The sequence below is a fragment of the Culex pipiens genome, chromosome 3 (genome assembly GCF_016801865.2).
Source record: "Culex pipiens pallens isolate TS chromosome 3, TS_CPP_V2, whole genome shotgun sequence".
In the NCBI taxonomy this organism is placed as follows: domain Eukaryota; kingdom Metazoa; phylum Arthropoda; class Insecta; order Diptera; family Culicidae; genus Culex; species Culex pipiens.
This window is the reverse complement of record NC_068939.1, coordinates 175,269,395-175,283,740: the sequence shown is the minus strand read 5'-3', so window position 1 is coordinate 175,283,740 and position 14,346 is coordinate 175,269,395. Positions and strand designations below refer to the sequence as shown.

Sequence of the window (14,346 nt, the reverse complement as noted above, 5' to 3'; positions counted from 1 at the left end):
GGGTGGTGAAGCTATTATAGCACGTGAAACATCAGCCTCATCATTCAATGTTTGTGATGATAGTTTCAGTTATTCCTACTTGTTGTTCGTACTAAGGGATCGTTGTAAAAGGAAATATATCAACACCGCATTACTAATTTTTACATTGTACAGGTGAACACTTTTTTTTCTACAAAGTTCACAGCATTAAATTTTCAATAAGAATCTCACTTTTAAAAATATTTGGATGAAAGTAGCGCACCCTGCAGATCAAACCGTAAGAAAATAGGGTTTTCCATACATTTTTTTCGATTTTTCCCATACAAACTTCACCTTCGAGCATCAATGGGTAAATTTTAACCGATTTTGCTCTTATATTCAGCAATATTCAGCTTGTGGAGCGAGGTTTTGAGAAAAAGTCCCATATTCTGGGAACCCTAGCAAACACTGAAAGCTTTATTAAAACAGGATTTCGGAAAAAAACATGTTTTTTTTTTTTTTCAAACTAATAGAGACGCCTGGGTACTAAGAGCGAGTTGTGGTGCTCTAACCACGACAAATAGTGTCCAGGGCAATACAATGTTCCATCCTAGAAGGTCCCGGAGTACTAAAATTAATTAAAAATTACTAAATTGCTCCCAACGAATAATTGCCTCAAACCAAAACTCGGAGCGTATGATTCAGAATTGTGTTGCTGTTTAACTTAACCCACTTCAACGAATCACCTCTGCGGTAAACTTGACGCAGTAGGCTTGGCCACTTAAACGTTTGTGATGTTTCAATGCATTCTAATGCAATGGCGCACTATAAATCTAGAGTTTTTTAAGGTCCTATCAGCTATTGTGTTTCATATCCAGAGTGTTTATAGGTCCTTTAAAAAATCTAGAAATGTTAATAAATGACCAGAAAAAAGGCTAGCCTGTTACTAAATGTAATATAATAAAAATATTCATTGCAGAAATACCTTTTTAACGGTTGTACTAACTAACGGTAAAAGAGGTGCAAAACATTTTTAAATACGACACTTAATAAATCTTATTAACAAATTATAAAAAAAAAACTTGAGCCACCATGCGCCTCCTCCCATACTACTTTATATGGAAAAACAGTTTTTTATGAACGCACGCTTTTAAAATATTCAAAAATCTGTATTTTGAGAACAGAATTTTTCTGTCTTCGGCATAGTATTGCTTAAGGCCGTTGCAAATATTTTTTAAAGTTCGCCAATATTTAGATGTTTTGAAAACTAATGATTGGAATACAACTGGGCAAGTGTAAAATGCATTTTAAAACTCTTTTAAAACGCTGAAACCAATAAATTCTAAGGTCCACTATGGTTTTGACTGTGGTAGGATTACTTTTTTGGTAAAATTTTCAGTTAAAATGAAGTTTTAACATCCCACAATTCCATAGTAACCGTTCAATAGGGCGATTCTGTGTTTGTAAACAAGCAGTCTATCCCCTTCTTAGTTTACGTGAATTGTCTCTTGAGCAAAAGGAATAGACTGCTTGTTTACAAACGCAGGTTCGCAGATATTTGTAGACTGGGGGGAGTCTGTCTACTCAACTCTTTAAAATAAAATGGCTCAAACTGAAGCTTTGGAGTAATCAGAAGTTTTAACGAAAATGTTGGTTCAGAACGCTTTCAATGTTAAGACCATCCACAAACCACGTGGACACTTTTTTGGAAATCTCAACCTCTGAAAATGTGTAATTTTACCACTACACTCAACCCCCGGTGGTTGGTCACTTTTTCGTTTGACACTTTTTTAGTTTGTACCCCGTTGGTTGGTCAAAGTCAAACTAAAAAGTGACGAACTGTCGCTTTTTACACGGCGCTCACGCACACTATCAAAACAAACGTTTGATAGTGTGTGTAAACTCCGTTTAAAAGGCGTGTCAAACTATAAAATGACCCCGTTCGCTTGACAACAGTGTCAAACCATCGGGGTTTGAGTGTATTCTGGTGTAATGTCGCTTTTTCAGTCTAAATTGAGGTAAAATTACACCATAAAAGAGGTAATATTCAACCTACAAAAATTAAACCTTCCAAATTTACACAATTTTTTACTGTGTATACAAACCCTCCCCCTTTCTAAATCGGCCCTAAAAATTGTGGAAAACAATATTTTTGGTAAAACCTTTAATTAAAATGTATCGCAAAATGTTTTGTTTTTACAAAATATTTTTTAATCTATTTGGATTTTTAGAATACTTAAGATTGAAAAACTACTCTTCTGCTGTGTAATTAATTTTACAATAATAGAGCTCTATGACGTTTCTCGCACTCACAATAGCAAACCGTTTAAAACTGCCGAATAGACAAAAATCAACCTAGAAATTGTTCGCGTACGTACGCGCCTATCATGCGCACCTACAACTTTGTTGTTACGTTGGCCGGATCCTCGGCCGCATCTCATGCCGTATAGAAATATTTACCATACTTTACACCTTCGCAACCAAAAACTTTCTTCGCGAATCATTTGTGACAACAATTTTTAATAATTTTTCATGCGTTCGTCCCTGACTGGTTTTTAATTGTCTACACAGTAAAAATTGTGTAATTTTGGTAAAATTACACATTTTCAGAGGTAAAATAAAACTTTTTCCTGGTATAAAAGATGTACCCCTTCCCAGATATAATATTGCGCGTATTCCCGAGAAAGACACGCGGCAAACCAGCCTCGAAACGACGCGCCGCACTTTCGGCAAATGCGTGCTGTCAAATCCCATACTGCGCGTTTTGTTTTTTGTTGATCTTCTTCTTTTTGTAAGGTATGTTTTATATTGCACCAAAAGTGCAGACAATCGCTGGCTACAATGTCTATGGCACTTACTGAAATGCCGCGCGGTGTGTACCTTTGAAAGAAACGGACAATATTATTTTTCGGGAAGTACTTCCACGTGATGCAAAGAAAGTTTTTTAATTGTGATTGTTGTTTACCAAACGGGCAAAAGTTTTCTTTTAAAATCAAAACTTTAAGCTCGGTTTAGCTTAATTGATTTAAATTAATGGTAGGGAGGTATACCACTCACTATAACTATTTTTTCACAAATGTATGTTTTTTAATGAGCAATACTTGTAAATTTGCCTTAAAAAAAATCTGACAAAGTACAAATCGGTAAGTGACGATTTAAATTTCAGCTCGTTCAGCAGGTTGTTCAAGGTGTTTACAAACCATTCGGTGTTGACACATATTTTGTTTCGATTAAACCAAGCCATGTCCAGCAGCTCGTACTACAATCACCTCCAAACATGCTATCAAGTTATGCCCGATTCGGGGTTCGTGGCTAACCAAAGGTTGACGCCCGTGTCGGTTTGTTTTGTTATTCTTGATTGTTGATATTATTGTTATGTTTTGCAGGCAATTTAGTGCTAAGCGAGTTGCCTAACTGGAACTTAATCGATTCTCCAAATAAATATTTTCGAGATTTGAGAGGGTTGGTTTGATTGGGTCAATTTAAATCTTTTTTAAAGAAATTTTTACACTTTTGACGGTGCATCAATCAGAGTCACACCAAGATTTTGTTAATATTCAAAGTTCAACTATATTTCCCATATTTCAGAAGCCGCAGCCATTAAGCCAAAGAACTGTCTTTTTTAGATGGTTTTAAATAATGTAAATTTCAGATTCTTTTCAAGATGCTGAAAAAAATCGTCTTACAAAAAATTAGACTTCATTTTTCACGGCAACTATTTTTCTGATTGAAAAATTGCTAAAAATTTCCGAATTTTCGTGTAGAAATACAATCCAAACTCGATTATTAATTTAAAAAAAAATATTTATATTCGAAAAAAAATTATAAGAGTTTCAAATCCGATACTTAAAAAGCTAATGTTGATCTATTTCAGGCTCTATGTCGGCAACATATTCGCCAACGTTGAATGTATAAAAAGGGAAATGGAAGAAAAATAATAAACAATACCGTCAGTGGGGATGACATTGGGTCTGAGGGGTGAGATTGGGTCAAAGTGATTTTTTACGGATTTTACCATTTCTCAGGTTCTTCTCAATGAAAATGAATTCTTTTGAAAAGGTTGTGTAGGGGACATCTTAAAATGACTTCGCTGAAAAAATCTCGTTCCTAGAACAAATCCTGTTATTTTGGCAGATGTCTAAAGTTGGGGTACGTTTTTGGCCAAAAATGACCTCTCAAAAAATCATTTTTCTAATATTTTTGTAAGAATTGCTCGAAAACTACCCAAATGTTTGAAAATCTCCACTTCAAACATTGTAGCGTGCCAATACGATCCCCTCGAACAATAAACACTGTTGCATGACTTGTTTTTACCATATCGTTGTATTTGAGCATCATTTTAGTTTCATACGACCCAATGACACCCCCTCTAAGGGGTGAGATTGGGTCAATTTTCAAACAATTGGCATTTAAGGTAGTGTTCATCAAAATCCACCGTATTTTGGGAAAATGTTAGTAAACTATCTAAGAACAAATCTACGTTGAAAGATTTCCGATGTTATTTAAATTGTTTTTGTTATTAAGAAAATACTAGAGGTGTATCGTTTTTTGACCCATAGTCACCCCCACTGACGGTATTTAAAAAAAAAATCTTATTTAAAAAACGTTTATCAAATTATTATTATTATTATTTTGCTTTTTAAAAATATTTTCATTAGATCAAATGTTATAAAAAAATTAGGGATTTTGAGAATTTAACCTTGCATGGAAAAAATGATTAAAAGTGGATAAATTGTGTGTGACTATTTCAGAACTGTCCTCATCTTAACCTACAACTTTACAGAAAACCTTTAAAATGTTGTCTACAAACAAAAGTGTTCATAACAAAGCTAGACTTTACAGTAAAGACTCGATTATCCGAAGCCTCGACTATCCGTATAGTTCCAATTATCAAAAAAAAATTCTTTTTATTGCGTTGAACATCAAATTCGAGTCCTGCGACCCCATTTTAGTCAAATTTGAATACGTTGATTGCCTATTCACAGAAAAAAAATCAATTCTCGAAACCGTGAAGTCAGTTCACGATTATGAGAACCACGAAGGAATATATTCACGTTTAGGGTGCAAATGCACCATACTCATGAATAAATTCCTTCGTGGATCTCACATTCGTGAACTTAATTCACGATTACGGGAATTGATTTTTTTCTGTGTTAAATAATAAAATGCATTTTTTCAATATTTCGTCACCGCCATATTGGCCGCCAATTTTTTCGGAAGACTTCGGATGATCGAGTCTGGACTGTATTTACATTAAATTTTTCAAGATTGGGTCTGGTAAATTATCAATATAGTAAGAAGAAGACTTGGTGTTTGTGGTTGATAAGCTTAAAAAAATAATTAATGAGACATAATCGAACCGAAAAAAAGGAATGCATTCTAGGGGTTTTCCAAAGCAAGGAAAAAACACTTATGCTGCTGAAAATATTATTTATTTTAATGAATGTTGAGTTCCATTCCAATTATGGTGAACCTAAAATGCACAGTTTGTCATCCACAAAAAACGCGTTTTTAATCATTACAATTACGGTTCCAAAAGGATTGCATAAAGTGTTCAAGTGTTTCACGGTGGAACGTTTCGCGATTTGCTCAAGAGGTGGAAATCGACAAAAAAAGAGCTGTCGGGATTTTAGGTCGTTCTGTGTTCGAATTGACCAGGAATAGTAGGGTCAGTTTGTAGTTGCTCTTTGATTTCCGCCACTGAAGGAAACCGGTGAATCCGTTTGATGTCTATGGGTTTTATTTATTAATATCAATTAAATTTAAAAAAAATGCGCCACAGTCATTAAAATTACTTCTTTTTTTCTCATTTAATTTCAGTGCCCAGTTCGTCAAAAGTGTAGCACCCCGGTTTTTCTCGCAATTTTAACTCGAAGGAAAACTCAAGTTGCTCGGGATGTCCCTGAAGTGCAAACGGATTAACGACGGTGCGGGTGTGATCAGCACGCGCGAAAAAAGTGGCGAATCCGCGGCGGGATCTTTCTAGAACAACAAAGAAGAGCAAACCTTATCAGCGCCCAAATAATATGCACGTATCAACAACCCAGTCCCCGCAGCAAACCAACAGCACAAGTAGCAGCAGCAGAACCAGCAGGTCCGGCAGTCCGTTCCGTGGACAGTCCAGTTCGGAGTTTCGGGAGCAACCAAATGTCGGCGGGAGGCCATCCGGCGATGACCAGCGACATCTCCAGCCACAGCCGCAGCAGCAGCATCCCGGCGCAGTCGTAACTACAGAATGTGATACCGAAGCCGAGGTGAGTCATCATGAACCGTGCGCGCGTTGGGGGACGTTCTCACATTACGTAATTTCGGTTTGTTGATTTGGACCGTTCATAAATCACGTGGAAACTTTTTTTTAATCTCAACCCCTCAACGTCGGTCGTACCCTATAGCTCAAAGGTTGGGATAAAAACTTAATTTAAAATTAGTTTTGTTTTTCATTTACCTATTTTTTCCGAATAGTCCTAATCATAACCTATAACTTTACCGAAGACATCAAATCGATCAGAAAGACCCTTTTCATGATTCAATGAAAACTTGTATGGGGAAACCAATCATGCAATTTTGCTTATTTGGACCTAAGGAATTTATGCAGTTGAGAAAACGAAAAATGACAACAGTTTTAAACTATTTTTTTAAGTTCATGTTGCAATCCTTTTTGCATCCAAAATTTTAAAGCGGTATACGCACTTCGGAAGGAATCGGTCAAGAAAAAATCAAATTGGCAGCTAAAGCAAGCCAGAGAGGTTAAAGAAAAGCCCCAAGAAATCGTTCCCTCTCCTTTGTTCAGCTGTTCGTAAAGCCATTTCTTGACCCCTTTTCTTGGGAGGTGCGTATTGGCCCTGAACATCAAAAGTTGATAGTAAAGTCTAATTCAGTTGTGTATAAATCGGCTAAATCTGAGGAAAATTTCTTTTTTGCCGGTTGAGCATCAAATAAAGTGGCACTGCTGAAATGCGAATGCAACAAACAGGATTCTTTAAATTTTTTAAATTCCTATGAATCGAAATTTCAAAGTTTCGTTTTTTTGTGTTTTTAAGCATGAGGCTTTTGCTCATAAAAATCCTCATGATTTTCGTAATTTTGTTCTTGATTATTAATTATGTATTTTTATTTTTATGAAACTATATTGAAAAAAATCGAAATAATAGTATGTAATTGGAGTCATAAAAATTATGCAGTCAAGCGTTTATTTTATTTTATTTCTTCTCATACTCTGGTTAATACCGTTGCTTAGTTCGGACTAAAGGGCCCAGAAATCGCCTGATTTCAAATAGAAAGGTTAAAAAATATACAAGAAAGGTTCTAATATAAGCCAAATTAATTTGGATTTTAGTTGGTACTGGTACTAAACACTGCACACACTAAGCAGCTAACAGTTCAAAGCTCAACTTGTCAAGAAGGGCAAGCCCCAGGCAGAGTCACACTTATGATGTAAATTGCATTCTAACGTTCTCTCCTTTTATCATCGTGGTATCTCGTTAGCGATATACCTCCGGACTGAAGAATTTCATCATTGCCATGATTAATTTTTAACCGGTTTGACAATACGTTCCGATTATATTCCACCCGCAGAATCAATCCCGTCAATTTTGACGGGACAATTCGGTGTTGACCACAAGTTCAAAAGCATTATCTTCTCGGTGTTACCATTAACCTCTCAAAAAAAAAGTCGAGGCCATTTTACTCCCGTCCGACTGCTCTGTTATTTTTGTCTCTTCTTACGATCATTTAAAATATAATGATCACAGTCCAGACTAGATTATCCGAAGTTTTGATAATCCGAATTGAAATAAATTAAATTACATTTATTTTTTTTTATTTCTTGATATGTTTTAGGGGACATAAAATGCCAACTTTTCAGAAATTTCCTGGTTGTGCAAAAATCATTGACCGAGTTATGAATTTTCGAATCAATACTGATTTTTTTCAAAAAATCGAAATATTAGACGCAAAAATTTTGCAACTTCATTTTTCGATGTAAAATCAAATTTGCAATTAAAAAGTACTCCAGTGAAATTTTCATAAAGTGCACCGTTTTCAAGTTATAGCCATTTTTAGGTAATTTTTATAAAAATAGTCGCAGTTTTCCATTTTTTTTAAATTTGTGCACATGTTTTCCCATTTCTGAAAAAATATTTTTGAAAGGCTGAGAAAGTTCTCTATATTTTGCTTTTTTGAACTTTGTTAATACGACCCTAGTTGCTGAGATATTGCCATGCAAAGGTTTTAAAAGCAGTAAAAATGTTTTCTAAGTTTCACCCAAACAACCCACCATTTTCTAACGTCGATATCTCAGCAACTAATGGTCCGATTTACAATGTCAAAACGCGAAACATTCGAAACAACGTGAAACATTCGTGAAATTTTCCGATCTTTTCAAAAAAATATATTTTCAATTTTTTTAAATCAAGACTAACATTTCAAAAAGGCGTAATATTGAATTTTGACCGTTTTGAAATGTTAGTCTTGATTTGAAAATATTAAAAACATTTTTTTTTTCAGTGTAGTCCTTATCCATACCTACAACTTTGCCCAAGACACCAAATCGATCAAAAAATTCCTTCAAAAGATACAATTTTTTGAATTTTCATACATCATTTTTGTGGCAGTGCGTGGCCAAATGGTTACGCTGTCCGCTTTGTAAGCGGATGATTCTGGATTCGATTCCCATCTGCTGCAACCTTCCATCGGATGAGGAAGTAAAATGTCGGTCACGGCCTTGTTTGTTAGGCCGTTAAGTACAAACAACACACCAAACCAAGCCTACTCCGGTGGAATCGCTGGCGGCGGTTGGACTCACAATCCAAAGGTCGTCAGTTCAAACACTGGGGTGGAAGGTTCCTTGGAGTAAAAAGAGGTTTGGGTGTTCTCCCCATGCAAGCCTTCGGACTCCTAGGTTCGAGCAGAAACTTGCAATAGAGACCACAAAAGATCCGGGGGTCGTTGATGTGGATGGTTTGATTTTGATTTGATCATTTTTGTATGGACAGCTGCCAAATTTGTATGGAAATTTATATGGACAAACTAATGATGCAAAATGGCTTCTTTGGGCATACCGAAGGCACCAAAAAAGTTTCAGCCTGATTAAAAAATACAAAAATTAAAATTCAAAAAAAAGATCGATTTCGTAGAGAACTGCTCTTAATTCAATTCAATTTAATTCCGTTTTATTTGTGAATAAACAAGTTACAATGAATTCATTTAGGTACATAACAGAGTTTTGGAATTTAATCGAAGGCATTATATTTTTACTTATAACTTCTGACTAGTCAAGAGTAAGATTTTTTAACGTATCTTTTCCTCCAGAGAAACGCCGAAACGCAATGTAAACCATTTTTGGCGCGCATGCATCCTGGCGCGACTTCCGAAATCGAGTGCTAGCTTTACAAAAGACGGTTGCAATTAGGAAGTGCAACCAGTTCCGGGCTGACCATGATGGAGTGTAGAACGGAAATTCAATTGCTAGCAAGTGATAGTAAAAAAATACAAGTGCAGTAAAAGTTTAAAAACTGAACAACTTTTTAAAAAAATACAGTAAACAACTACAAATACATTAAAATTTTATAAAAATGGACAAATTCGTTTTCAAAAAACCAAAAGTGAGTGATCGTTTTATAAAAAAATAAATTATTGTTAAAAATATCGGTTCAACTTACAACAAATTATTGATTTATTAGTTAACCTTATTAATTACAAATTTGAGGCATTTCCATACAAAAGTGGTGAATTAAGTACTAGGTTAAATTTTCTCAATTATTCCTTCAAATTATTTTTTCACAATTGTTCTAAACTTTTCTTTTCAAATTTTTTTTTCTTTGCTTTTTAACTTCTTGTAATAAGATTGCTAAGAATCCAGCCCTGCAAAAATTGAAAACTATTTTTAATATGGTTAAAATTTAAACATAAACATAAATCTTAAAGAATTGAGAAATTTCCTACGTTTTGGCCAATCGACATTTCATTGTATTTTTTGGATTTTGTTGAAAATTTGTCCAACGATCCCATATTTTGAAAGTCTGTATCTTGAGACGAAATTTTCTAATCGATTTGGTGTCACTCCTCCCCTTTTCCTCGACTATGCGCTCTCACCGCTGAGTCTCTCAATCTTTCCGAAAACTGAAATGAAAGCACGCGGGACGGCGATTATGAACCGACCACGCATGACGTCCCGTTGAACCACGTATGCGAAATTGGTTTTGTGGCGGCTTTTGTGGTTAAACGCTGTTGCGGTATGATGATCGTGGAAGCGAGAATGAGAGAGAAAAGGAAAATGTCAATCGCGAGTGTGTAAACACGAAAGCGTGTTCGGCGCTGAGAGTTTAAATAAGAAGAGAAGAGCAGTTGTAATTTGAGGCATGAATATTCAGGCGAGATAATTGTAGATGCTGAGAGCTGATATTTTGATGTTTTAACAACCCTGATCAACTGATTTTTTTTTGTGAAATTCTAAAGAAATGCGCTGTTTAACGTTACGTCCGTAGCATAGCATGGCCTAGCATAACGGGTCTGCACCACGTTGTAGAAGTTGCCACAATGGTCAAATTTATATTCTTAGACACTTTGGTTGCTGCCCGGTAAAAACAAATATATTTCAGAAAGTAAATTTCAACACTGTACTCCAAGGCTACGCCCTTACAGCCACGCGGGGGATTTTGGAGGACGTGTTTTATTTTGTTCGCTAGTGGCAAAAGTGCGGAAATCCACGCGACTTTTGAAAGTTAAAAGAAATTGTTGGATGTTTGGGTTCTGCTGTGAAATACTTTATGTTGATAATTGGAAAGTATAAAAAGCATTGTAAAAATTTATACCTCACAAAAATAAAGTGTCAATAACATAAAATTAGGAAATCATATAATTGCAGGTGTATCGCTCCTAATTTTAATTTGTTTAACATTGATCCAATGTCTATGGGCTATAGTGAAGCTTTTCCAGAGATATTGTATAAAAAATTACCCATTTTACAAATTTTTAAACAGGTGAAAAGCTTTGGGCGTTAGAGGATTAAACCTAGTTTTAAACAAATAAATAAGCAATTCAAATGATGTTCCACAATTTGTTTTAATGTCATTCTACTTATAAGTTAAAGTTGGATTAAACAAAAATAAACGTTTTTGAAAGATTGCAATTTTCTAACATATTCTCGCATTTTTCCCCCTCCGTCCCTTTCCAGATTCCGGCCTCTGTAATCAGCAGCGTTGGCACGGTCAACTACCGGCAGACGACGGCCAGCAGCAGCGCGGTCCAGCAGCTGTACCTGCTGCACCACCGCCAGCGCCCGGACGCTATGATATCCCAGGAAGCAGCGGCAACGCCAACCACAACGACGACGACGGGCGCCGGCTCGATGGGGGCGGCCACCGCGGCCAACGGCAACAGCAGTACAAATCCCCAACCTCCGCGGCAGCATCCCAAAAAGCGAAAGTTCGACCTGGCCGAGCTCGAGGAGATGGAATCGCACCGAGGCAGCGTCGGGGCGCCCCCTCTGCCCGTGGACACCGGCGGTGGAGGAGGAGACGGAGGCGGGGAAGGCGGTCTCATCATCAACGGAAACAGTGAGACTATCAACGCTGGCGAAGGTCCGGCGGCGGCCGACGGCAACAACGGCACTACGAGGTCATCCCACCAGCAACTTGGCTACAGCATAGCTGGGGTTCAGGGCATGCAGCAAACGCAACAGCACCGGCAAGTCTTTCTCACGGCTGACGTTGGACGACTTCAGCAGCAGCAGCAGCAGCAACAAACGGTCAGGATACAGCAGCAAACGGTCGACGGGTACTTCACGAACAAGAAGATCTACGCGAGCAGTTCGTACGGGTAAGTTTGCAAGCGCCAGTAGATCGCAGATCGCTCGATCATTGTAATGCAAAGTAGTTGGTCGCGTTGTTTGTCGGGTTAATTTATGCGTCTCCGTACGGCGACAACGTTACGCTCTGTTGGTTGGAAAGTGTGGACCAAAACAAAGCGATTTAGAGCACAGATGAATCATTCATTCCGACTTGTGAATTCATATGCGTTAAATATTTGTTGGGATGTTACAAAATTGCACGATTTGGCCAACTCTTGGTTTAAAAAAAATCGTCATAATTCCGGATGTGTCCAACGTTGGCCTTGAGATTGTTACTTCGCCCAATTTCATGAAGTGACATGAAAAGGTTTCACCAAAATAGTATATTTTTCGTACAAGTCCGGATAAAATGTGTTTATCCAAAGCCGAGAAAATCAAGTGCATATTTTTGATTAACATCCCCACACACGCACAGACATTTGTTCAGAATTTGATTCTGAGTCGATTAGTATAAATGAAGGTGGGTCTAGGAGGTCAAATTAAAAAGTTCATTTCCAAGTGCGAGGAAGGCAAAAAGACTGTATTTTTTGACACATTCAAAGATAAAATCTAAGGAAATTAAAATTGCTGTTGTTATTTATCAAAGAAGTTGAAAAGTTATTGTAAGTCGTTAAATACCACATAATTATTTAAGTTTTTTTCAAAACTGCATTACAATAATAATTATTGAGACACTTTGTCTGGACTATGGGGTCGTGCATAAACCACGTGGTCTCCTTAGGGGGGGGGAGGGGGTCCGAAATCCTACCGAAAAAAACCATGAAAAGCCATGGGGGGGAGGGGGGGGGGTCGACGGCTGACCACGTGGCCTTTCAAAAAAATATTTTCTATTAAAAAAAACATAAAAAATATGCTCATTAAGTTTACTTATATGCATACATTTTTTGTTACACTTTAAAACCATACAATTATTGTGTTTAGAATTATCACTTTTATTTCTAAGTCACAACATTTTCCAATTCAATATTTAATTATATCTTTCGGCTGATTCATATCAATATCTGTAAAGTGAAAGTATCCAATGTTAATATACCCTAAAAAATGCAAATAAAATTTCCTTTTTAAAAAATGTGCTTGAGAATTTGCAATGAAAGTAGATGTAGTCTTCAATATTTCTATTTTCGAACAATTTAAAAATATATATTGCTGACAATTTATATAAGATTTTCGTAACAAGGCAAAAGACTAAATATGTATTTTAAATGTAGTGTTTAATAAAAATGATTCTCTTAAAAAAATATATTTTAAAATTCATAGATCGGTGATTAAGAATTTTTATCGATAGATTTACTTTTGACACTAAAAACAAACTCAATATATTTTGTCTCTCCTCTTTCATGCAAGATTTTTTAGTAAAAAGAAACTTAAAACTCACTGCTACATTTGCAAGTGAAACGTCTAACATTAGAAAATATTCCGTCACGAAAAAACGAACGATACTTACTTTGAGATTCACCGAAAAATTTGATGAATATTTTGGTCTAAAAGGTATTCCTTCCCGAACAGACGGTAATAACTAAATTCATGCCATTTCAATAACAAATACTGTTAAAATAACAGGAAGTGTTATGGAATATTCTTGCAAAATCCATGTTTGCATAAGAGTTCAATAACAGTTTATGTTATTATAACAAAATTAGTTATTGGTCTGATATTGATTGAAAGCCAGAAAAACTTGAGAATAACATTTTTTGTTATGGAAGAATACCTCAAATTGTTATTGGGATGATCGGGATTGGGATACGTGCGTCAAACGCGTTCTGACCTGAAATCCCTTTGCCCTTTGTCGCACTTACATCAATTTTCAGGGAGTGACAAGATAGCACGACAAGATTGAAACTACTTTTATATGAAAAGTGACAAAAAATTTCAGAGCTTTTTTGGTTTTCATTGAATATCTCAGGATTGAAATCGAATTTTGGGGATCTGTGAAGGTCAAAAGATGAGGCATTGTGAGCTGCACAAAATGGCGTTCTTAACTCAATTTGGCCCAAAATGCACGTACGACAAGTTAGCACGACGGCGACGAAGTTTTAGTGAGAAAAGTGAAATTAAAAAAAATTACCTTGTATCATTTTTTTCAGTGTAGTCCTTATCCATACCTACAACTTTGCCGAAGACACTAAACGATCAAAAAAATCCTTCAAAAGATACAGATTTTTGAATTTTCATATATCATTTTTGTATGGACAGCTGCCAAATTTGGAAAATTATATGGACATTCTAGTGATGCAAAATGGCTTCTTTGGGCATACCGAAGGCACCAAAAAAGTTTCAGACGAATAAAAAAAAATGAATGATCCAAATCTCAGAGATCTCTTTTATGAAATTATAAAAATGTTTGCAAATCATACACTAAAACAATTTGGCCGTCCATGCCTAAAAGAATGATTTTTAGCGCGTTGTCTACAACTTAAACATTTATTATTAAACATTTAAATTTACCTCAAACTTTGCCATGTAATATTTTTTTTCATACTATGTGAGTTTCTGTTTTTTTTAAATTATTAAATTTTCTTTAATGGTTTTACAACACATAC

At 35.9% G+C, this 14,346-nt stretch overlaps 1 protein-coding gene across 5 annotated transcripts in view; it reads left to right on the top strand.

Moving 5' to 3' along the window:
• Positions 1 to 14,346, top strand: part of LOC120419245 (putative transcription factor capicua) — a 74,391-nt gene that overhangs the window by 8,818 nt on the left and 51,227 nt on the right. For all 5 annotated transcript variants that reach the window (XM_039581899.2, XM_039581902.2, XM_039581903.2 and 2 more), the window contains exons 2-3: positions 5,779 to 6,212; positions 11,132 to 11,775. In XM_039581899.2, coding sequence (XP_039437833.1) covers positions 5,985 to 6,212; positions 11,132 to 11,775 — 872 coding nt within the window. In that variant the 5' untranslated portion in view covers positions 5,779 to 5,984. The remainder of the gene's footprint in view (positions 1 to 5,778; positions 6,213 to 11,131; positions 11,776 to 14,346) is intronic.